At 35.2% G+C, this 25,522-nt stretch overlaps 1 protein-coding gene across 6 annotated transcripts in view; it reads right to left on the bottom strand.

Moving 5' to 3' along the window:
• The window catches only part of DOCK7 (dedicator of cytokinesis 7), a 233,854-nt gene that overhangs the window by 115,056 nt on the left and 93,276 nt on the right, over positions 1-25,522 (bottom strand). For 4 of the 6 annotated variants that reach the window (XR_748766.2, XM_010370685.2, XM_010370687.2 and 1 more), the window contains 5 exons: positions 17,583-17,700; positions 14,248-14,318; positions 9,815-9,953; positions 7,903-8,004; positions 104-190 (listed from right to left, as the gene is read on the bottom strand). Coding sequence is in view for 5 of the 6 variants with exons in the window: in XM_010370685.2 (XP_010368987.1) it covers positions 104-190; positions 7,903-8,004; positions 9,815-9,953; positions 14,248-14,318; positions 17,583-17,700 (517 nt within the window). In the remaining variant the exon portion in view is untranslated. Of the gene's footprint in view, positions 1-103; positions 191-7,902; positions 8,005-9,814; positions 9,954-14,247; positions 14,319-15,163; positions 15,948-17,582; positions 17,701-25,522 lie in introns of those variants that run through there. The other 2 variants (XM_010370689.2, XM_010370688.2) reach the window with 2 other exon arrangements.

The following is a 25,522-nucleotide window of genomic DNA, read 5'->3' as shown; positions in this document are numbered from 1 at the left end:
AATGACAGATTTATGACAAGTAACAAAACTGACATCACAAATATTAGATAATACATTCAATTTATTTAGGTGAAATTTGATAATAAAAATTATTAAAACTCACTTGTGTATGGATAGATGAAACAGCAACAACTTCAACATTAAAAACACCTTTGTGATTATCTACCCATTTCATGCCAGGTAGAGGAACCTGTAAGATATTAAATATAATGATCACAGCTGCTTAAGTAGATTATGAACTCTGAAAATAAACAAAAATTACAATATCCCAATGAGAAAAAAATTGTGAAACCAGAGATGTACTTCCAAAATACAATGGTGAGACAGGGATGGGATAGACATTCCCATTCCAAAAAGGAGAAAGAGGAAAGAAGGGGTGACAGGTCCCAAGAAAGTCCAAAATCTAACAAGGAATTGGCTCTTAAGGGTCCATTAGCTCTTCAAGCTCAAACAATACTGGTTTTTGTTTTCTAAATAAATTATATTGTATATGTTTAATATACACCACAATGTTATGGGATATATACAGACAGTAAAATGGCTACTACAGTCAAGCAAATTAACATATCCATAATTTCATAGTTAACTTATTTTTTTGTTTGTTGTGGCAAGAGCAGGTAAAACCTGCTAAGAATACCAAATACAGTGCAATTTTATTAACTATAGTCCTCATGCTGAGTGAGATCATTTAATATTTATTTCTATGTCTAGCTTATTTCACTTAGTATAATGTCCTCCATGTTCATCCATGCTGTGGCTAATGGCATAATCTCCTTCTTTTTAAAAGTTGACTGATATTCCATTGTGTGTGTGTGAATATATTAAAAAACAATTACTATATATTCATATATAGTATATGTCTATCACTATATATGTATTTATGTCTCTCTACATAACAATTTATCTACTCATCTGTTAGACACTTAGGTTGTTTCCATATCTTTGCCACTGTGAATAATGCCACAATACACATGGAAGTGCAGATATCTTTATAAGATAGTGATTTCATTTCCTTTAGGTATTTGCCCAGAAGAGGACTGCTGAGTCACAGGGTAGTTCTATTTTTCTTTAGAAACCGCCATCCTGTGTTCCATGATAACTGCATCAATATACATTCTTACCAGCAGTGTACAAGGGTTCTCTTTTTTTTTTTCCACACTCTCATCAACATTTGTATCTCTTGACATTTTGATAACGGCCACACTAATGGAGGTAAGGTGATACTGCATAGGTTTTGATTTGCATTTCCCTAATGATTAACGATCTTGAGCACCTTTTCATACACCTCTTGGCCATTTTTGTCTTCTTTAGAGAAAGTTTATTCACGTCTTTTGTCCATTTTAAAATCAGGTTATTGGTTTTCTACTACTGAGTTATACGAGTTATTTGTAAAATTTGGATATTAACCCCTTAACAGATATGTGGTTTTCAAATATTTTTTCCCAATTCACCGACTGTTGTTTCATTTCTTTTACTGTACAGAAGCTTTTTAGTTTTTATTTCATCGCATTTATTTATTTTTGCCTTTGTAGTCTGAGCTTTTAGTGTGATATCCTAAAAATCATTGCCAAGGCCTATGCCAAGGACTTTTCCTCCTATGTTCTCTTCTAGGAATTTTAAAGTTTCAGGTCTTATGTTTAGGTCTTTTTTCCATTTTCAGTTGATGTTTATGTAATGGTGTAAGATAAGGGTCCAATTTCATTCCTTGGCATGTGGAAATGTAGTTTTTCCAGCACTATTTATTGAAGAGACTATCCTTTCTTCATCACATCCTCTTGGTGCCCTTGTTGAAAATTAGCTGTCCATATGTTGGGATTTATTTCAGGTCTCTAAAGAATTACGCTCTTTGGCTTCATGCTCTGCCTCTGGGACCACTGGGGCAACAGCATCATCCCCACAGGTCTAGTGTGGGTCTACCCCCAGAGCTCCTATGAGCAGGGGTTTGCCCTAAGGCTCTGCCAAATGACTCTGCCCCCAAGGCTTCAGGCAGAGGTTGTTGGGCTGTTGAAACCAAGGCAATGGGCCTGATGATCTCTGAATCACCTTCAGGGTCATTTTCTCCTCATTTTCAAGAACAGTACATGTTGACAGCTGAATAGCTCTATATCCTGTCAAATCCAAAAAGTCCAACATCCTTCCTTCATTTCACTCCATCTCCTTCCCCTTCAGTTGAAAGTGGCAGTGCTTCTGCTTGTATAATTCCATAAACTCTTTATCAGGTGGCAGTCCAGTCATACACTTGGTGTTCTCTTCAGAACATGCTTTCTCATTTTTGCAATGTGGATAGGCTAAAAATATTCTAAACCTTCAAGTTCTGGTTCCTTTAACAGTTCCTTCTTCAATTCAACTCTCTCCTATCACATTTTCTGTAACCAGTCAAGAGGAACCAAGCTGTATGTTCAATACCTCTAGAAAGTTCTTCAAATATCCAAATAGCACACGTTCTATCTTCCACAAAACATGAGAACACAGTATAGCCAAGTTCTTTGCTACTTTATTACAACAATCACTTTTCCTGTAGTTTCTAATAACATGTTCCTCATTTCTATATGAGACCTCACCAGAATTGCCCTTAATGTCCTTATTTCTACCATGTACCTCAAAACTCTCCCATCCTCTACCCATTACTCAGTTCCAAAGTCACTTCTATATTTTTAGGTATTTATTACATGAGATGGTTTGGTTCCATGTCCCCACCCAAATTTCAACTTGAATTGTACTCCCAGGATTCCCATGTGTTGTGGGAGGGACCCGGTGGAAGAGAATTTGAATCATGGGGGTGGTTTTCCCCATACTATTCTTGTGATAGTGAATAAGCCTCAGGAGATCTGTTGGTTCTATCAGGTGTTTCCGCTTTTGCATCCTTCTCATTTTCTCTTGCCACCACCATGTAAGAAGTGCCTTTTACCTCCCATCATGATTCTGAGGCTTCCCCAGGCAGTGAAACCATAAGTCCAATTAAACTTTTTTCTTCCCAGTCTTGGGTATGTCTTTATCAGCAGTGTGAAAATGTACTAATACATTACAGTAGCACCCCACTTCCTGGTACCAAAGTCTGCATTCATCAGTTCAGGTTGCATAACAAAATATCATAGACTACGTGGCTTAAACAACAGAAATTTATTTTCCCACTGTTCTCTGGAAACTAGAAATCCAAGATCAAGGTGCCAGCATAGTCAGTTTCTGGTGAGGGTTCTCACCCTGGGTTGCAGATGGCCATCTTCTTGCTTGTATACCCACACTGGGGGAGACGGGATGTCAAGCTCTCTGGTCTCTTCTTACAAGGGCACTAATCCCATTATGAAGGCCCCACCATTGTAACCTTGTCTAAACCCAATTCCTTCCCAAAGACCCCATCTCCAAATGTCATCACATTGAGGGTTAGGCTTCAATATATGATTTTTTGGGGGGAAAACAATTTGTTCCATAGCAGAGAGATTAAGAAACTTGCCCAGGATCACACAATTAAGTGTTGCAGCCAGGATTAAAGCCCTAGAAGATTATGTTATATTGCTGTTCAAAAGCATATAGATTTTTAAAAAAATAACAAAAATCCTTTCATAATCCCACACCTCTTCTGAGAGCTAACTTTGTTCAATTTGGTATATAAAGATTTAACTTGCTCCTACACAATTACCTATATACAAAGTTGGATTGTGGCTACTTTGTCAAGTAAATAAAATAGAATTAAAAAGAAAGAGTGTATCAGCAGCATGGAGGAGGGAAAGGTTGCAAATTCATGCCGTGAGGAAAGACTTCTTTGATGAGATGCTGCTGTGTCTACAATTTTAATAAAGAAAAGGACTCAGCTATGTCAAGATCAAGAAAAGGAAAGAGAAAATTCAAAGGGCTGGAGGCAGAAAAAAGCTTGGAAGAAGCTGTCAGTGCAGAGAGAAAGGGATGTAGTAATGATTGTAGAAAATGATGTTGGAGAAGTGGAAAAGACCAAATCATTCAGAGATTTGTAGGCCATGGGAAAAAATACTTGGATTATGTCTATGTGCAAGAAAAAGCCAGAGAAATGTTTTATTTGATCATAAGCAATAGAATGAAACCACCTAATTTTAATTTTAAAATTGCTTTATTTTGTGAGAATGGGTTTCAAAGAGGCAAGAACTGAAAAATATTATAAAGCAGAGAAAGTGAATGAAATAGGAACTATATATACCAGAAACACTAAATCTTAGTAATACAATGTTGAATGAAAAAAACCAAGTCCCAGAGGATTATATATCACATGATAAGCTTTTTGTTAAATTCATAAAATAAAGTAAATAATGTTGTATTTTGGCATACAAATATTTCGTTTTAAAAGTAGTTTTAAAAGGCTTGTTTACAGGACACTGAATATACTTAAGGCTACAGAAATATACACTTAAAATTAAAATGATAAACTTTATGTTATATATATTTTTACCATAACATTTTTATTTATTTTGAAGAGATGGGTTCTGGTTCAGTCACCCAGGCTGGAGTGCAGTGGTGCAATCACAGCTCACAGTAAACTCAAACTCCTGGCTTCAAGGGATCCTCCCTCCTCAGCCTTCTAAGGCACTGGGATTATAGGTATCAGTCACCACACCAAGCATTTTTACCATAATTTTTAAAAACCCTAATTTTATACAGTTACAAGGAAGAAGACTACGAAAAAGGGGAGGAGTCAGGAAGTACCTTGGCTGTAAGGAACTGCATTTTAAAGTTACTTTGATATTAGAAAATGCCATTGGCCACCCAGAGCCCCATGAGTTCAACACAGAAGGCATCAGAGTCTTCTACCTGCCCCCAAATGCCATGTTTCTGATTCAACCTCTAGATTGGGAGTCATAAGGATCTTTAAGATTGATCACACATGGCACTCTATGGAAAGGAGTGTGAATGCTATGAAGAGAACCCCAATAAATAGAACATCATTAAAGTCTGGAAGGATTATACCACTGAAAATGCTATCATTGCTGTAACAAAAGCCATCAAGCCCAAAACAATAAATTCTTGCTGTAGAAAACTGTCCAGAGGTTGTCATGACTTCACAGACTTCATGACAGAGCCAATTAAGAAAATCATGAAATAAATTGTGGATACGGCAAAAAAGAAAAAAAAAAAGAGGGGTAAAGATTTCCAAGGAGAAATTCATGAGCTCATAGACACCAGACTGGAGGAATTAATAGAAAATGAACTGATGGAGATGAGTGCTTCTAAACCAGTGCCAGACATTGAGGCAGAAAACATAGAAGAAACTGTGTCAGAAAACAAACTGACACTATACAACATGGCAGAAGGGTTATTCAAGACTGCTTTCGACTTCTTTTAAAACATGGACCCATCTGTGCTAAGGGCACTGAAACTAAAACAAATGATGGAATAAACATTGGCACCACATAGGAATTTTTTTTCCTTTTTTTTATATTGAGAGAGAGTCTTACTCTGTCGCCCAGGCTGGAGTGCAATGGCACAATCTCGGTTCACTGTCAACCTCCGCCTCCCGGGTTCAAGCGATTCTTGTGCCTTAGCCTCACAAGTAGCTGAGATTACAGGTGCCCGCCACCACACCTGGTTAATTTTTTATGTTTTTAGTAGAGAAGGGGTTTCGCCATGTTAGCAAGGCTGTTCTTGAACTCCTGACCTCAGGTGATCTGCCCACCTCAGCCTCCCAAAGTGCTGGGATTACAGGCATGAGCCACCATGCCTGGCCAGAAACACTTTCTCAAAAGAGATGGGGTCTTGCTATGTTGCTCAGGCTGAAGGGCACTGGCTATTCAAAGGCACAACCACAGCAAAGTGCAGCCTCAAACTCCTGAACTCAAGTGATCCTCTCAAGAAGCTGGGATTACAGGTGTGCCACTGCATCCTGCTCTGGAAACATTTTTAGAGGAATGAAAAAGCAAAAATGTCAGACAGAAATTATGATGTATTTCTGTAAAGTTACACCAAATGTGCCTGCTTCCCCTTCCACCTCTTCTACCTCTGCCACCTCTAAGACAGCAAGACCAATCCCTACTCTTCCTCCTCCTCCTCAGCCGACCCAACATGAAGACAATGAGGATGAAGACCTTTATGATGATCCACTTCTACTGAGGGATAGTAAATATATTTTCTGTGCCTTACAATTTTCTTAAGAACATTTTCTTTTCTCTATATCACTTTATTTTAAGAATACGGTATATAATACATTTAACATACAAAATACATGCTAATTAACTGTTTATGTTACTGGTAAGGCTTTCAGTCAACAGTAAACTATTATATTAGTACTTAAGTTTTTAGGGAGTCAAAAGTTATATGTGGATTTTCAAGTGCATGCTAGGGAGGAGGGATGTTACCCCTTACCGCCATGTTGTTTAAGGGTCAACTGTTTAAAAAAGTTTTGGCTCTTAATCAGGTGGCTTATTTCATATGTCAAGCAGTCTATATTTTATGTCTATAGTCAAATCCAAATTATCACCATATTCTTGATCTGTGAGCATATATAGCATGGTAGCTAGAAGAAAATCATGAGTCTTCCTTTAGAAAGCTGAACTTGCACTGCAATTAAGTAAAAACAAATCCTTAACTTCAACAAAAATATATTTTCTTTTAAAACATCTCCTTTGAAATACAATACTCTCTGACAAAAGGCCACCTTTCTGTATAACAAAGTCACACGAAAAAGTCATCCTGAAAAGATGTGTCCCTGGAAAAATGAATGAAAGACTGGGCTGAGGGAGAGTCATATTTCTTACTCTATTGTCTTTATTCATTAATCTAATAAATACATATTGACTGTCTATGACATGCCAAATACTGTTCTCAATACTTGTAGACAGCAATGAGCAAGACAGACAAAGTTCCTACCCTCATGGTGTTTATACTCTACAGAGAATAAACAAAAAACATTTTAAATATAAAGTCAATGATAAATGATATGAGGAAAAATAAACAGATAAAGTGGGAGAGGCTGCTATTTAGAATAATCATAGACAACTTCCTTGGTGAGGTGATATTTGAGTGGAGGTCTGAGTAAAATGAAGAAACAGGCTTTGCAACAGAGCACTGCCAGCAGAGGGGAGAGCAAAGGGCCTGAAATGGAAATGCACTTTTCATGTGTGAGGAACAGCAGAGGCTCTGTGCTATGTGGCTAGGGCAAAGTGAGTGACAGAGAACTGTGAGAAATAAGATCAGAGCAAAAGTCTTGAATCGTTTTTAAAAAATAAAAATACATACAAATTTATTTGTGAATACATTTTGAATTGTATTCTGAAAACAAATGTCACCAGGACAATATTCACAAGACATATTTTAGAGTAACATTTACAGCAGTTATATTCAAAATCATTAAGAGACACTGACAACCACTGTGTTTCTCTCAAGAGTAACTTTGGTTTATGAACAGTGGCTACTGATTCTTGATTGAGATTTTTCCAATGTTTGTGTTACGAGGCTTTCAAATCACATATGTAATCATCAAAGTTGCCAATATTTCTTGTATTACAGGTTCACAGCAACTTTGTTTTCATTCACACAATCATCAATTACAAAAAAGATTCTAAAAAATTAATTTAAATGTTTTTCTTCCTCCAGTCTTTTAGTGAAATGTTAACAGTCTACTAAAAAAAAAAAGAAATATTCATTTATTTAAAGAAGCTTCTCATGTTACAGTATGAAAATTCTCCAAAATGATCTTTTGAGTTTTCATTCCATGTATTATTTTGCTTTTAAAATGAGGATATTTAAATTTAAATTTAAAAACAGGATAAAAGCTTCTAAGTTTTATGTAAAAGAATTTTAATCATGGGGGAAAATACTTTTCCTTCATGATCTATCAACTTTAAGTAGAAGAAATGGCAAGAGTTTGCTTGGTAAAAACATATTTATAGTAAAAAACCCATTTAATTCAATCTGGAGAATGTCAACATGGGAGATACTGACCTCAGGAGACAGTACAGAATAAGCCTGTGGTGGTTTCTCCAGCGAGACTGGTAAGCAAAACTGGCCAGTCTTCAACCGTCCATTCTGAAGCATTGGTATCCACTTTTAAAGAAAATAAAACAATTTTATTTTAAATACATTTGCTATAAAAATACTTACTTAGAAAGCATGTTTTAAGAACTTGGTACAAGCCAAATTTGTCTCATATCATCAAACATTAAGGGATTTAATTATATAAGTAATAATAATAATAGGCCTTCATAATTCCTCTAAAGAGAAGTTTCCCTAATGAAATTTTATTAAGCAGGAGATCCTCAAAACATTATTATTACTAACCATGCAATATTAAAATCTAGAGGCGAAAAGTCAGTCTTAGAAAAAAGCCATAAAGTAAATATATTTTAAAACTGAGATAATCATTTCAATGTAAATAGTGAAAGAAATAATTGATTAGATAGGAATCCTAGAAACAAAAAGTATGATCATAAATTTATTATCTTATAGTTAGAGCAAAACTCATGTCACAAATTGCCAGAGACAAAAATAATGAATCAAATGTTAGCTTTTCTCTTTTGGCTGAAAGCATAATTTTTCTGACAGAATTGTGTTATACCATACTATGATGTCCTTCATCTTAGGTTTATCTTTGCAATTCAATCGTAGTAATTTATTTTTTATTTTTATTTTTATTTTTGAGACAAGGTCTTGCTCTGTTACCCAGGCCGGAGTGCAGTGGCATGATCTTGGCTCACTGCAACCTCTGCCTCCCAGGCTCAAGCAATCCTCCCAACTCAGCCTCCCTAGCAGCTGGGATCACAGGTGCATGCCACCACACCTAGCTAATTGTTTTATTTTTGGTAGACATGGGGTTTTGTCATGCTGCCCAGGCTGGCAATCATAATTTTGAAAAAGACTCAAGGGTTTTAATTTTTTCTCCAATATTCTCTTTTACTCATTTTATATTAAAATCATTATCTGCTGAAGAGTCAGTGAACCTATTATATTTATGCTGCATTGTTGGGTATACACCTAATAATCAGGACTAACACCCAAGTGTTTATACATGCTAGTTAATAAATCAATAATTACATTAGCTAATTACATTAATGGCCATTTTCTTGTTATGATGGCTCTTCCTAATCAATGCAACTTCATAACTATGGGGAATCAGGGAATATTCAAATAACAAGAAATAGGCCAGGCGCCATGGTTCACGCCTGTAATCCTAGCACTTTGGGAGGCCAAGGCAGGTGGATCACTTGAAGCCAAGAGTTTGAGACCAACCTGGCAAACATGGTGAAACCCCACCTCTACTGAAAATACACAAAAATTAGTTGGACATGGTGGAGGGCACCTGTAATCCCAGCTATTCAGGAGGCTGAGAGAGGAGAACTGCTTGAACCCAGGAAACGGAGGTTGCAGTGAGCCAAGATTGCGCCACCGCAATCCAGCCTGGGAGACAGAGACTCTGTCTAAAAAAAAACAAAAAAAAGAAAAAGAAGACCAGGCGCGGTGGCTCACGCCTGAAATCCCAGCACTTTGGGAGGCCGAGGCGGGCAGATCACGAGGTCAGTAGATGGAGACCATCCTGGCTAACATAGTGAAACCCCCGTCTCTACTAAAAATACAAAAAAAATTAGCGGGGCGCGGTGGTGGGTGCCTGTAGTCCCAGCTACTCAGGAGGCTGAGGTAGGAGAATGGTGGGAACCCAGGAGGCGGAGCTTGCAGTGAGCCACGATCATGCCACTGCACTCCAGCCTGGGCGACAGAGTGAGACTCCATCTCAGGAAAAAAAAAGAAAAGAAAAAGAAAAACAGAAAGAAAACAAAAACTGACAAGAAATATCAACTATATCTTAAATATCACCATTATTTTAGCTCTTTGATCTAAATATTCAACCAAAAAGACTTACCGTATATCCCACTGGTGTTTCAAGAGGAGTATTTTGTTTTTGTTGACAACTAACATGATAAAAAGTAAAAAGCAAGTGATGATGGTCAGTTAAAGTAGCAGGAAGCTTAACCTTGATTTCTTCATGAAAATCAGGAGACCTTCATACAAAAAAACAAAAAACAAAAAAACAAAAAAACACAACAGTCAGTAACTTGTCCAAAATAAATAATGTATTTGTATATTTGAATAATTTAAAAATTTTAAGATTCATGTTTAATTTTTCCTCTAGTCCAAAATGTTTTTCTTTATCCCCAATCTCTAAATAACTAAATCCTACTTCCATAAAAGAGAGCTGCCACTGTTTCTGAAACTTCTCATCCCATTTTTCTTAATGGGCTGAGTAATCCTACTGTTTGAAAGTTCATTAATAATCACCACCTTGATCTTGAGATCTCCATTAGATTGGAAGCTGTATAAAAGAGGACACTGGCAGGGCACGGTGGCTCATGACTGTAATCCTAGCACTTTGGGAGGCCGAGGCAGGTGGATCACAAGGTCAGGAGATCAAGACCATCCTAGCAAACATGGTGAAACCCCGTCTCTACTAAAAATACAAAAAAACATTAGCCGGGCGTGGTGGCAGGCGCCTGTAGTCCCAGCTACTCGGGAGGCTGAGGCAGGAGAATGGCATGAACCTGGGAGGCAGAGCTTGCAGTGAGCTGAGATCACACCACTGCACTCCAGCCTGGGCGACACAGGGAGACTCTGTCTCAAAAAAAAAAAAAAAAAAAAAAAAGACACTAAGGTAGGGAGTTCTATATTTATGAGCCAATTCTGATAAACAATTCATAAAACATTTTCCCTACATAGGAGTATAATTTCATATTAAAACTAATATGTAAAAAAACCAATTTGTAAACAAAGTGGTAAAAAGGCATCTTTAGACAACTTAATATCAAAATATCACACTGGAGGCCAGGTGTAGTGACTCACACCTGTAATCCCAGCACTCTGGGAGGATGTGGTGTCAGGATTACTTGGAGTCAGGAGTTTGAGACCAGTCTATATAACATAGCCAGACTCATCTCTACAAAAAAAACAAACAAACAAACAAACAAACAAAAAAATAAAAAACAAAAAACAAGTCCTAGCTACTTGGGAGGCTGAGATGAGAGGATCACTTGAGTCCAGGAGTTCAAGGCGGCAGTGAGCTATGATTCTGCCACTGCACTCCGGCCTAGGTGACAGAATGAGACAAAACATAAATAAAATAAAATATTTTTTAAAAAAAGATCTAGTTTTGCTCTATAGACTGTCTTACATCAACCATCTCGTTGAAGAAATAAAAAAAGTTACCAAAATATGGACTAGAATTGACCGCTAAAATAAACAAAAAACCCAGTAAAATCAGGAAACGCCCACAAACTGCATTTGTCTTAGTTTAGAAGCGCTTCCAGACTGTTAAGAATACAACAAATATCTTGTTTGATCAAACCAATGACACTTTCTTCTCAATATTCACTGAGAATAATCCCAAGAGGGCACTTTTATAGAAAAGCATGGCTGCTATTCATAACAAAAAGGGATAAAACCTTAGCATTCCAACCTTCCATATTCAATGAGTGTCTCTCAGAATTATATTCAACAAAAATGCAACCAAACCATATTTCTCCAACTATCCTTAAAGCGAGGTCTGTCCCATCAATCAGGTTTTCTTCCTTAGATGTTAATAGGTCAAATATCCTTCCATCTCAAATAAGCCTCAAAAACATTAACAGGTATAGACTTGAACACAGGAATATTAAGTAGAACAAGGCTTTTGATAATAAGCAAGAAAGACAGCTAATGTTAGCCACCTGAGAACTTGATGACTTTGGTGGAAAAAAAAAGACACTAGGCATCTTCTTACTAATCCCACCAATCACCACTGAATTATGAGAAAGTTGAGTTTACCAACAATGTCAGATGGCATAGTCATTTTAATTCCACTGATGCTGCAAACAACAAAAAAAAAGACCTAGTAATAAAATGGGATAATTTTTAGAAATTACTATCTTCTTTATCAATACATTTCCTGGTATTCAGTGTTTTAGTTCACTTCTGTCCTAAAAATCACATAATGTGAAGACTTTTGTTGAAAATTAAATATCTAAGAGAGTTATTCATTCAATAAGTAGGTTTAATTGCCCACCTTTGGCTAAACATTGCGTTACTTTTGCAGTGGTGTTAAAGATGAACATTAAAAAACAACTACCCTCAAAAAGTATGCAACTTAGTAGGAATATAAATAAGACACACATATATCAATAGCTATGCTATAAAACAGGGGTTGGCAAACTATGGCCTATGAGCTAAAAATAGTTCACTGCCTGGTTTTGTATAGCCTGCAAACTAAGAATGGTTTTTACATTTTTAAATGGGGGTAAAAAAGAATAATAATATTTCACAATATGTGAAAATTATATGAAATTCAAATTTCAATGTCCATAAATAAAGCTTTATTGAAACACAGCTATACCCATTTACCTGTAACATTTCTTACTGTCTATGGCTGTTTTTGCACTATAATGGCATAGATGAATGGTTGCAAGAGAGACCATATAACCACAGGCCTAAAATATATACCATCCAGTCCTTTGTAGAAAATGTTTGCCGACCCCTGGTATATAGCATATAGGGTTATGTGCTTCAAGAACAGAGCTGAACAGATTACTTCAAGTTAGAGATCAGGAAATTGTAACTTAGGAGATAATATTTGATATGGACCTTGAAGAATGAGTAGGAGTTCAATAAATAAAGGGATTTGATATTATAATAGAAAAAAAACCCAAGAATGGCCCAGAAACAGGACAGCACAGGTTATGTTTAGTAATAAAGCAGAAAGGAAATCAGCAAGACTTAACAGATTATTGAATATTAAAGAGGAAAGACAAAGATGTCTTAAATGTTGAGCCAGAGTATCTGGAAAAATGGTGGTACCATTAGTAAAAACGGAGAGTAAGAAAGACATAGGGTCAGGACAAGAGTCAGGGATAGATACATGAACACAGAGAAGACAGCAGGGCATCCAAATGAGCATGTCCAATAGGCCACTAAAAATACTAAAAATATGTATCTGTACTTCAAAAGGAAGGTATGACTAAAAACAGAACTGGAAAAAATCCACATAAACATTAAGGCAGTAGCATTTTCACTGAATGTAACTATGAGAGATACGTGTACGATTATTTAAGAAAACAATATATTAAGAATGAGAGTTAAGGGCAAAACTTTAGTGTTTTGTGTGGAATGCCTTACACTTACGGGAAAAAGAATACTACAGAAAAAAAAAAAAAGAAGTGTTCAAAGAGGTAGAAGGAAGTCCAAGACAAGGCCATAACATAAAGATAAGAGGAAAGTTTTAAGAAGGGCGAGGAAAATACATACTATACAACAGCACTGAGAAAGGACTGTTGTGTTTGTAAGTATGGAAACAGAAGCTTCTTTTTGAGAATAAGAAACAGAGCCAATGAAGCAGGAGACTAATGCTGCAAGAAACAGAATAAATGATTGACTTATATTCTGAAAGAGGTCAAAAGGATCATTTGAAAGCAGAGGTGAAAAGATTCACATTTACCAGGGAGCAGGCCATCATTTCCCATGAAACAGAAGGAAAGGCAAATCAGTATAGAGAATTTGAGATGAAGAGTAGAGAAGCTGATGGACCATCTCAAGTTGGATGGTCTTAATAAATAGGAATGCAGAGAGTAAAGCACACAGAAAAGAAGTAGGAGCTAGAAGAAACTGCTGTAGCTATTGCTAAATGAGGGCAAAGTTTTAAAAACAAAAAACAAAAAAACAATGACAATAAGATTACAAAAGAGCTGAGGCCAAAAAAAAAATAGATAAAATGAATTACTATAGCCCTATCATATGATACAACAACATCAATTTGTGATAGTCCTGATTAATACAATTTTGTGATTTTTCTCCAACAGTATTCAATAATCCCCCCAAAAAGAAAGCAGAAATTAAAGGTTATCCAAAGTTAGCAATTTCTCAAGGAAGAAAAATGGCAAGTCACTAAATCAAAGAATTAATGGATACTGGTAGCATCACCAATTTAACTGACTAATGTGTTCAAGTTTAGTAAAGGGTTAAGTTACTACAAAGTGTCAGGTGGAAATAACTGGGAAAGACCAAAGGACCAGAGGCCACAATGATAATCAATAACAATATAATAAAAATGAAAGGATCAGAGAATTCGATAGAAAAGATGTTGGTGTACAAAGTCACATTTGAGATGTCAATAGAGAATGGCTGTGCATCCACAGGTTGAAAATTATAACTCTGATGTCAGCCTTGAATTTGGCACATTTAGTGCAGCAAAGCATTTGGTAAACACACTAATGTGAGTGCTAACAATGCCACTGAGAAGTGAGTAACTTTGAAAGAAATATTTGAATTCAGTACCTGTTATGATATACTACGGCTGTATAGGCTTCCTTTGAAAATTCTGAACAGCTAGATTTACCAAAGATTACCTGAAACAAATAACAGCATGTTGAAACTTTGTTGTAGTAAATGCTGGATGTTTCATACCTATGTAAGAATTTGTCTGATTTAATAACTATCTGAGAAAAATGGGCAAAATCAGCCCAATGAAGAACAATGTGCCTACTGACGTTCATCAAAAAGTTCAATTGCTTAACTATAAGTTTCTTTTCAACAACAGACCCATCTGACATTCAAACATTTCGAAAGTTTCTATCAATTTTATTTATATCTACTGAAAATTAGATACATTTCTTTCCTTTTTCTTAAAGAAGGTGAAGAATTCACTTTTAATCAGATGTAGCATATTATTTGGAACTTATATAAGAAATATAAATAGTGGCATAAACCTACTATACAAATTGTTGGCTTCAACACTAAAACAGCAGAGTCATTCTGAAAGTCAAATATAAATTATATATGATATCAGAAATCCTATTTTAGGTCAAGCTATGTATCCTTTGCTTCTAATATTTCCTTCAAGCTACTCTACAATAGAGGAGGAGCTCCATTCTTATATTTTTGCATACATATATTTTTTAATCCACCACGTTAAAAAGAATACAATATTACTTTTGGAATAAGTTTATAGGTAAAGTAATTCAGTCTTGTATATCTGTCTCTTGAATTCTGGAGTAATAACAGGAATACTGTGGTTAATTAGAGCAGCTGATTAGATAAATGGCTCAACGTCAAGGTTATAGCAATAATTCCTAGGTGAGACACACTTGCAGTGTTATCTAGCCAGAGATTAAACTTTTAAAGTCTGTATAGCCATCTTTACACATGCATGAATAGATGTGTGAACATGTCAGCACACTTCCATCAACACAACTGGTAAAACAACTCAAAGTTTATTATTTATATAAAGAGATTAATTGGCATCCTTAATTAGAAAGGCATATTAGCAGGTATTTCTGTTTCTTTTTGCAACATTTCAAGCAGGCTCTGTTATTTTAAGGGTATATACAAGTGTAATAATTATGACTTTCCTAACATATGTATAAAATTTCCTCAATTTACAAATACCTTAGTATGTTTTCATAAATTGTTCCTGTGCCAGAATTATGAAGTTCACGATTTTATCATGTCAATATTACATTACAAAAATTTATCTTAGGACCCATTTAAACAGTCCTTTTTTTTAAAAAAAAAGCAAACACAGTATGTCTCTGTTTATATACTCTTTCAAATCAGCCACTTCACACATAAAAACATTGTATTTTCATATGACTAATAACACACAAGTAAAAGAAATGCAATACCTTTATTTCCCTCTGAGATGCTATCACTTTTCAAAAAACTTGTTTACTTTCATAATATGAATGACATAAAGCAGACAGTGTTCCTTTTTTGACCATCTGACATGTATTTTTAATCATTCAGTAATATAGACTGAGCATTAATTATTTATCCAAAAATGTGATAGGAGTCAAGATATAGATAGGAGTAAGACATCATCCCTGCTCTCAAGGAGCTCACAATCTAATGGGCGAGATTAAGAAATAAATATAGAATTATAAAGTGATAAAGTCCCATGAAAGAAGTGAGAAGATGCTATGGTAGCACCAAAGAGGGAGTGGTCTAACTGCCAGTATAGGATGGGTGCAGCTGGGGCTCTGTAGAGGAGGCCACATATATGATAAGACAAGAAAGAGTTTGTTAGGTAAACAATAAAAGTAGATTATTCTACATATACTATATTTGTCACATGCTCAAATTTATATGGCAACTCACACACAGGCTGACCAAGCATCTATTTTCACAATCTAGTATCTTTTCATCAACTATCATAGTACATTCATTCCTTCAGCAGAAATAAACTAGTATAAAACATGAAATGTGAATTCCAAACCTCAAAAATAAGTTCTACAATTATTCAACAAATATTTATTCAGTATGTAGTATATGCAATAAACTGAAAAAAATGCCATAGGAGAATACAAAGATGAATAATTTGTGCTCACTATTGTCAAGGAGATATACAAATGTTGATGCAACCGAGGCAATAGGATAGAAGAAAACGAATCTTTCCTAGTACGTGGAAAATCAGAAGAACTTCATTAAAAGATGGACATGGAAGGATAAAATAAGACTATTAACAATGCACCTTAGCTCATTTTCATCCCACTAGGGTTCTCAGAGGTTGAGCATCTATAGCAATAGCATATTTCTATTCCATATATTACTAACTTCGGCTGAGCCAAAAATTCACTCTCATGAAACTTGCATTTACTAGTGTCCCACAAATCCTGAATGACAATTTGGACATTCAAGAATCTCTAGTCTGGTCTCAATCTACTATTTCTGATTTTTCTTCCAGTGCTCTGGTTCACTGGCAACTCACCATTGTCATTATGGTTCATGGGCATTCCCCAACTTGAAATGCTTTCCTTTCCCCACTCTCCAAACACACTGCTATTAACATTTTAATGACCTTTGATTTCAGCACAAAAGTACTTCTTCCATGAGATGCTTCTTACCTTAGTAAGGCATTCTCTCCCACCTCTGAATACCTACCTATTCCTTTGAATCCCTGTATCAATCTTCTAATAATTAGCACATAGCTTGATCCTCAACATTGTCTGCAAAATGTAATCCCTGGTGAGACTTAAAAATACTGAAATCTGGTTCAATCCCAGAGATTACGATTTAATTTAAATGAGATTCAGCCTGAGCACTGGTATTTTTGAAAAGCTCCCCAGGTGAATCTAATGTGCAACCAAGATTGAGAACTAATGCCAGAGTCTGTCAACCAAGGTGGGAAAGCCACACATAATAAATCACCTGCGGAGCATTTTCAAACTATAACACAGCCTCATATACCACACATCATTTCCCACCTCCCCTAGTTGGCCTTACATTCTAAAGGGAGTTGAGGAGAATAAGAATCATAGATGCCAAAAGTACAGAAAAGGTATCTCTAATTTGATACAGTTCTCTAGGTGATACTGATCTAACTCTCTTTTGAAAACTACTATTTTAGATTTATATGTATTCATTTTATATCCTCTGTATTACAAGTCTTATTCATCTTTGTATTTCTAGGAGTGTCTAACATATACCAAGTCTTCAAAAACAAGTTAGTCTTTAAGTAATGTCATTACTATCTCTATACAGAAAGTAATGCAGTTAGAAATTTGGTTTGAAAGATCACATTAATTTCCAGGTTGGAGCTGCCAACCAAAAAGAAAGAAAAAATGTCTATTTGAACTGTATACAAAAAATTAGAAAAGTAAACGAACATTTCTTACCGGCATGGCATTGCTTGGATCCTCTCCATACATAAACTGGACTTTCACTGTTATATTTCTAGCAGAACCTTGACGATTGGCAAAATTAAGACTCTGAGGGTATATGTAGAGAAGATTCCTGTGAAAGCAACAGCATAGAAGATAGTAAATACAAATCTAAAAAACACTATGTATCACTCACAAAATGCCACAAAATAAGTGAGCAAATGCTGAATTACAGATATTGGCTAGCCATTATGCTAACTATTTAACATGTGATGTTTTATTTTCTTTTGAGAGCAATCATTCAAATACACAGCAAACATGTCCCAATTTTGCAGATAAACTGAGATTCAGAAAAGTTAATTGATTTTCATATACAACCAAGTAAATGACAAAGCTGAAATCAGAGTACAGGTCAGTCAGACCTCAAAACTCATTATCTTCACTCTACAAGAGGCTTATGGAATAAATGAATATGGACTGAAACATTATTAAGTTAAAAAAGTTATAATATTATCTTAGTTCCTCCAAGCACATATAAATACGATGACATTTATAAATGTGGCTTTTGTATAAATGTGATTAAGAATTTAAGAGGTATAATATTCCACATTATTTTTCAAAAATGCATTACAATATGATGGGTATAATAGAGTTAGGTAGCTACTACAAGACAGTAACATCCTAATTTGCATTTGTTTGAATTCTTGTCCAGCTTATGATCTCTATCATAGACAAACTTTAATAGTCCTCGCTGCCAACACACAGAAGAGAAATAATTCAAGAAAAGACACCAAAGAGCTTAAAAAAAAAAAAAATTAAGAGTTACTTTACCTGAAGACTAGTGCTTATAGCCAATGAACAAGACGTTGAGTATAATAGAACCTCGCTAATCAACTGCTGGGGCAATGAAAACAGGTCTAAATTTCCTGAAGAGTGGTAGGGCAATATAGAAATTTTAAATGAACACAACACTTTGACCCAACAAACACACCTCTAACCTGAGAAGAAAACTGCACACATGTACAAATGATTGTGTTCCATAAGAGAATGATTACACAAAATTACAAAGAAACACAATATTCATCAGTACTGAGTTGGTTAACATATATTAATAAGAAGGAATATCATGTGTCCTCAAACTGACAATGTACGGCCATATTTACTGATGTGGAAAGAGATACCTAGCATATTGAATGGGACACAGGGTGGGGGAGAAGCAGGTTCCAGAGCAGGATGTGTAGTGGCATTACCCTATTTGTGGAAAACTCTGTATGGGGGTGTGGGGGAAGGCTGAGAGAGAGAATGGATAAAATCATATTTCTAAAAAATAATAATGATGGCTTGAGTGTGTTTTAGTTAATAGTAATGGTTTTCATTTTTATACTTTATTTAAAATTTTACAGTGAAAATATATGATCTTTACAATTAGAAAAAGCAATAAAGTAATTTCCATGCTAGAGGATGGGAATGTCTTTGACAATAAGCACACCATCTAGAAGTACTAAAAAAATGGAGAAGAATGAGTTGTGCTCAAAATAGTCAAAAAGTATAAAAGGCAAATATGGAACTGTTATGACTGGTTAGCTTGCTAATCTAAAGAAGTTAGATCAAAGTTGACTGTGACTGACCAACCACTGAAATCATCAAGTAAAATGCATAAAGAAAACATTTACTGATTGCTTCAATAAATGTCAGGCATTGTGGTGGGCACTAGAAAAATAAATAGTAGGATTAAGAAATCACTCCCTGGTCTTAAGGAACATAGTATAACGGGATAAAAATGCCTATACACAGACCACTTCAAAACAACACAGTGTTACAAGACAGGCATGCAAAAGCCCTATAGGAGGAAAAAATAGGTACCTAGCTGTCTATGGGGATGTCTTTTCATTTACAAGATCCCCCATCTTTTCTAGCCTTGTGATTTATTTGTTGAGGAAAGTGAACTGTTTCTGTGTAGATTTTCCAGAGCCTAGATTTTACTGATCGCACCCCTGTAGTGTCATTTGAGATATTCTACTGTGGGTTTTGTAAATTGAGAGTTGAATCCAGAGCCTTAGTCACATTGAGGTTAGAATTTTTTTCAGGAAGATCACTTTATAAAGGATACTGTGTTATTTTTTCAGGAAATATTTGGTTGCTTCCTTTTGTGAAATTAGTAGACAATGATGATCAATGCCTAAATCCATTTTTTTTTTAATTTTTAAAATTTATTTTATTTTTTTAAGAGACAAGGTCTCACTCTGTCACTCAGGCTGAAGTGCAGTGGTGTGATCATACCTCACTGCAGCCTTGAACTCCTGGCCTAAAGTGATCTGGGCTAATTTTTCTATTTTTTGTAGAGATGGGGTCTCACTATGTTGATCAGGCTGGTCTTAAACTCCTGGGCTCAAGTGATTCTCCCATCTTGGCCTCCCAAAATGCTGAGATTACGGGCACAAGCCACAGTGCCTAGCCCACCTAAATCCATTAATTCATTCAGGTTGCCAAACGGTAATATTCTATCATTTCTTTTTAATTTTACATCTGGAGCACACTTATGAAGAGTGCTTTCCCTCATCTACTATTTGCTTTGCCAGTGAACCATTATATGAGAGGCAGGAATAAATGCTTGATTCTTTTCTATTATCTGCCAGTTTGCAAAATAATACATTGGTGTACTACAATCCTCCAAAAAGGATCAATTACATCTTATTTTTTAGCATCATTTATAAACTCACAGATGAAACATATTTGATGAATCTCAGTATATTATAGTTATTATCCTTATAGATGATTAAATTGTCCCATCTTTGGCAAATGAAAAAAACAATGCAAGCTGGTTTTTGATTCAATTGTAGTAGTCTGTGACAATTATCTGTTATGACAAGATGTTCCAGACTCTTCTTACTTGTTTTTCCCCAGACCTGGAGTCAGTGATTTTACCAAGAAGCTGTAGTTTTCTCAAGAAACATTTTTTTTTTTTTCAAACCACAATGTGAGCATTCATTGTGGACTGGTCACTGTTTCTAGATGATTTCAGTTATAAAGAGCTGGGGGGAAATGCTTCTAACAAAAAAAAAGTATCCTGACTTCGAACTGATATTTCCAATTCAAATTCAGGACTACAAAGTTTTTACTTAATCTTTTCTGTCTTGCACCTATATATAATTTTTCCCAAGCTGAGAGTTATTCTCAAGGATACCAGCTATGAATGGATTAAAAGTATATCAATTACTCATCTGTGTTGTTCTAAGAATGGCATCTTAAGGAATTCCAAGATTCTATGTTCAGACAGAGACAGACAAGTCTGCAAAGAAGACTGGAAAGGCACCCATACAGAAGAAAGAAAAGTATGAGAGTACAATGACATGGAAACCAAAGCAAGAAAATATAAGAAAAATGAAATAATTAAATATTAAATGCTACTCAAGAGTTAGGCAAGTACTGAAAAAATTCAACAGGGTTTAGCAAAATGAAAGTCACTGAAAATCTCAGGCTGCAAAAAGATAAAAGTAGGTTCAGGAGTAAAACGGAGGTAATAAAAGAAAATGAAATTCTTAAAAGTAGCTGTGAAGGGGAAAAAGATAATGTAATAATTGGAGACAGAATATGGGAATTTTGGAAGTCTTTTAAAATAAGAAAGGTTTGATCTTGATTACATCCTTGTGAAAAAAATTTAGTTGAGACAGAGTCTGCATATACTAGAACAAGAATATAAGATTCCTGAGGAGATGGTGGGAAAGAACAGAATGCAAAGCACATGATAATATATTAACCTGAAGTATGTCTATAATTCCTCATTGTAACGTTTATTGAGTATCCACAGTGTGATAGATACTGAGAATATGGAGATAAAAAATGAAGTCCTTAACTTCAGAGAACTCATGGTCTAGAGGGGAAATCAGACAAGCAAATAATGATAATAATGTAGTATGATCAATGCTGTGAACACAGAATCATATTGCAGCCAGACAAGGACCTGGGATTAAAGAATCTGTCCACAAAGTACATGAACAGACACTTCTCAAAAGAAGATACACATGCAGCCAACAAGCATATGAAAAAAAGCTCAACATCACTGATCATGAGAGAAATGCAATTCAAAACCACAATAAGATATCATATCACACCAGTCAGAATGGCTATTATCAAAAAGTAAAAAAATAACAACAGATGCTGGTGAGGTTGTGGAGAAAAGGGAACACTTATACACTGTTGTTGGGAGTCTAAGTTAGTTTAACCATTGTAGAAAGCAGTATGGTGATTCCTCAAAGAGCAAACTACCATTCGACCCAGCAATCCCGTTACTGTGTATATACCCAGAGGAATATAAATCAGGCTACCATACAGACAGATGCACATGAATGTTCACTGCAGCACCATTCACAATAGCAAAGACATGGAATCAACCTAAATGCTCATCAATGATGGACTGGATAAAGAAATAAAGTAAATGTGGTACATGTACACAGGGAATACCATGCAGCCATAAAAAACAACAAGATCATGTCTTGCAAAAACATGGATGGAGCTGGGGGCCATTATCCTTAGCAAACTAATGCAGTAAGAGAAAACCAAATACCGCATGTTCTCACTTATAAGTTGGAGCCAAATGATAAGAACTTACGAACACAAAGAAGGAAACAACAGACACAGGGGTCTACTTGAGAAGGGAGGGTGGGGGAGGGAGAGGAGCAGAAAAGATAACTATTGGGTACTGGGTTTAATACCTGAGTGATGAAATAATCTATACAACTAATCCCTATAACACGAGTTTATCTAATAAACCTTCACATGTGTCCCCAAACCTAAAAGTTTTCAAAAAAATTAATCTACATTAAAAAATAAAAAATAATAAAAGGAAAAAAACTCAAAAAAATCTGCTCACAAATGTCAATGAGAGATTTTCAAATGAAATAGACATGCAAAACATACAGAAAAGCAAACACGCCATGCATGCTTCCCTCTGCCACTCCCACTCCCAAATCTCCACATTTGGATTACTACTATCTTTGCTTTGTGGGCATGGACATGACTTGCTACTTCCCATTTTTCAAATACAGGAAAGCCTCACCCTTCCCCTTCCCCCATCACACCACTTTGTTACTTCATTCAGAACTCTTATAGAATCTATAATTATCTTGCTCATTTATGTATTACTTCTTATTTTTATTTCTCCTCTAATACAACCAAAACATGAGGGCAGGGACCTTATTATCTGTATAACTGCTCTATTACTAGTCCCTTAAATAGTGCCTCATATTTAATGAATAAATAAATGAATAAATAGTACAGATATTAAAAAATTTAGTTACTTAACACTTCTAGGAGTTTAGATTCCAGGCTAAATAGAAATTGACTGAACACTATCGATAAACTATGTTTGATTTTCAACATAAGCAATATAATTTTAAACTCGTCTCTGAAGGTGAAAGGCATGCAATTTTGAATTTTGAATCCAAATTCTTTTCCATTTGACTACTGACTCCATTAATAAATTCCCAAGTAAATCTAGTAGGTATTTACCTTGCATTTAAAATTCTCCTTCAAAGAAATTTCAAATCAACAAGGTAAACTAATGAAAAATGTTGAGGTAGTTGCCTACTTAGCAGGAAAAAGATGAATTCATATTTCAATCTCATCAGAATAAATTATAGATTAATCAAAGGCTAAAATAACAAAAATAAAACCACAAAAATACTAGAAGAGCTTTAAAGAGACGAGATTTTACAGGTGAGAAAGGCATTTCTTAGCCTAAGCCAGAACATTTATAAGATATAAATTTTAAAGCATCCATTAATACACAGCAAGTGATAACCATAAACACAGGTAGAAGAAAATGACAAACTGAAAAAAACTATTATTTGTTACATATATAACAAAAAATTAGTATCCACAATATGTAAATAATTCCTAAAATTAGTCAGAAAGAGACAAACTTAAAAAGAGGGTAACAAGGAGAGGAGCAAATTATGTACCTACCCAGATAATTTGCAAAGAGGGCAACAGAGATGGCCAGCAAAACAAACTAGATATATACTTGTCTGTTAGATTTATCAACATTTTTTGCCTTTTTCATTAAAAGCATTTGTAAAGGATATAGGAAAAGAGAAACTCTCATATACTCCTGGCGAGATGTACATTGGTACAACCCTTCTGAAGGACAATCTGACAAAAGCAATCATAAGTTAAAAGTCAACGTCTATGAATGTATATGAAAATATTTATATACATACACCACCACCATAAAAGCATTTTCTATACATACTGTTTATAATTAGAAAATTGGAAACACATGATTAAAAGGGGGCTGATTAAATTGAGGTTCATGTATATAACAGAGGAGTATGCAGCTATCAAAAAGGATGTCGTAACTCTATAGACATTCATAGGAAAATAAATTTTAAAATACTAAGATCCTGAAAAATATATATATCATGAGCTATTATATATAACAAGATCCCATTTGTGTTATTAAAAAGTATGGTTAGTCATTCAAAGGGTCTGGTATGATAGATCCAAAAAGTAAAGAGAGTCAAGATTTTTCTTTTTTATAGGTTTTTGAAATACCTGAGTTTTCACAAGAAGTCCTTTGCGCATTAAAAATCTTAGCCGGGCACAGTGGCTCATGCTTGTAATCCCAGCACTCTGGGAGGCCAAGGCAGGTGAATCACTTGAGGTCAGGAGTTCGAGACCAGCCTGGCCAACATGCTGAAACCCCATCTCTACTAAAAATACAAAAATTAGCCCGGCGCGGTTGGGGGCACCTGTAATTCCAGCTATTCGGGAGGCTGTGACAGAAGAATCGCTTGAACCCAGGACGGGGAGGTTGCAGTGGGCCGAGATTGTGCTACTGCACTCCAGCCTGGGCAACAAAGAGCAAAATTCCGTCTCATAAACAAACAAACAAACAAATAAAAATCTTTACATGTCCAAAGATATGGCTGTTCAATTAAAAAATATATATGTACAAAACTTAACGTGTTAATAGTGAACATACAAAACAGTAAAATAGATAAAATTATTCCTTCAAAGGTCACTTAACTTCTGGATCTACACTGTCCAAAAAGATGGTCTAATGAGACAACTGAAGACTTGACAGGTGAGTGGTTCTAATTGAGAAATGTTATTAGTATAAAACATACAATAGGATCTTCCTATCGAACATTAATTCAAAAACAAATTATCATAGTTAAAAAGGAAGAAATTAAAGAAATACTATGTAAAAAAGAGCCAAAATACCTTGTATTTTATTTGAAAGTCATATCTCCATAAGATTACACAACCTGGTGTAGGATAAAGGACTTTGCTCTGCTTGGAATTTAACAATTTAGGCTCTTAAATGTCCTAAAATTCTCTACAGCTAAGAAATTTTTATACTGGTTCCTAGGAACTAGGAATCCTTAAATTAGGGCCTACATTTGCTTACAAGTTTCTTATTTTCCTTGGCATAAAATTTTTTAGTTTTTACATTGCTGGTTATATTTGACCAGGGTTCTATTTAAATAGGCACAAGTTCAAGGAAAGATTAGATTCTGCTTCTAGCAATGTGTACTCAGACAGGAAGTATTAAAAGGCAGGCAGAAAATCCTTTATAAAATTACTACTTTCAATGTATTTTCCCATGTTGAAATACTTCTGCAGTTTATAATTAGGCAAATTACTTACTTTAATTATAATCAATAATATCGTTCATATTACTCTAAGAAAAGAATTATACAGATACTTACACCAGGAGACAATATACTAGAAACCAAGACTACGTGATGATTACCTCTACTCTGTCAGTGTTATTTGTGAGAAATTCACAAATTGAGCAAAAAGTGTTAGTATCCTAGTACAGTATAAATATAGAAGGAAATACTTTCATAAAGTCTCTCTTTGGTACTAGTGCTCAGTTACTTCCATGCACTAAAAAAGGGGCTACTCTTCTTCCATAGAGAAGAGAAATTCCCTGCTCTAAAAAGAATGTA

The sequence above is a fragment of the Rhinopithecus roxellana genome, chromosome 12 (genome assembly GCF_007565055.1).
Source record: "Rhinopithecus roxellana isolate Shanxi Qingling chromosome 12, ASM756505v1, whole genome shotgun sequence".
Lineage (NCBI taxonomy): Eukaryota > Metazoa > Chordata > Mammalia > Primates > Cercopithecidae > Rhinopithecus > Rhinopithecus roxellana.
The sequence above is the reverse complement of the archived record's forward strand: the minus strand, read 5'-3'. Positions and strand labels throughout refer to the sequence as shown.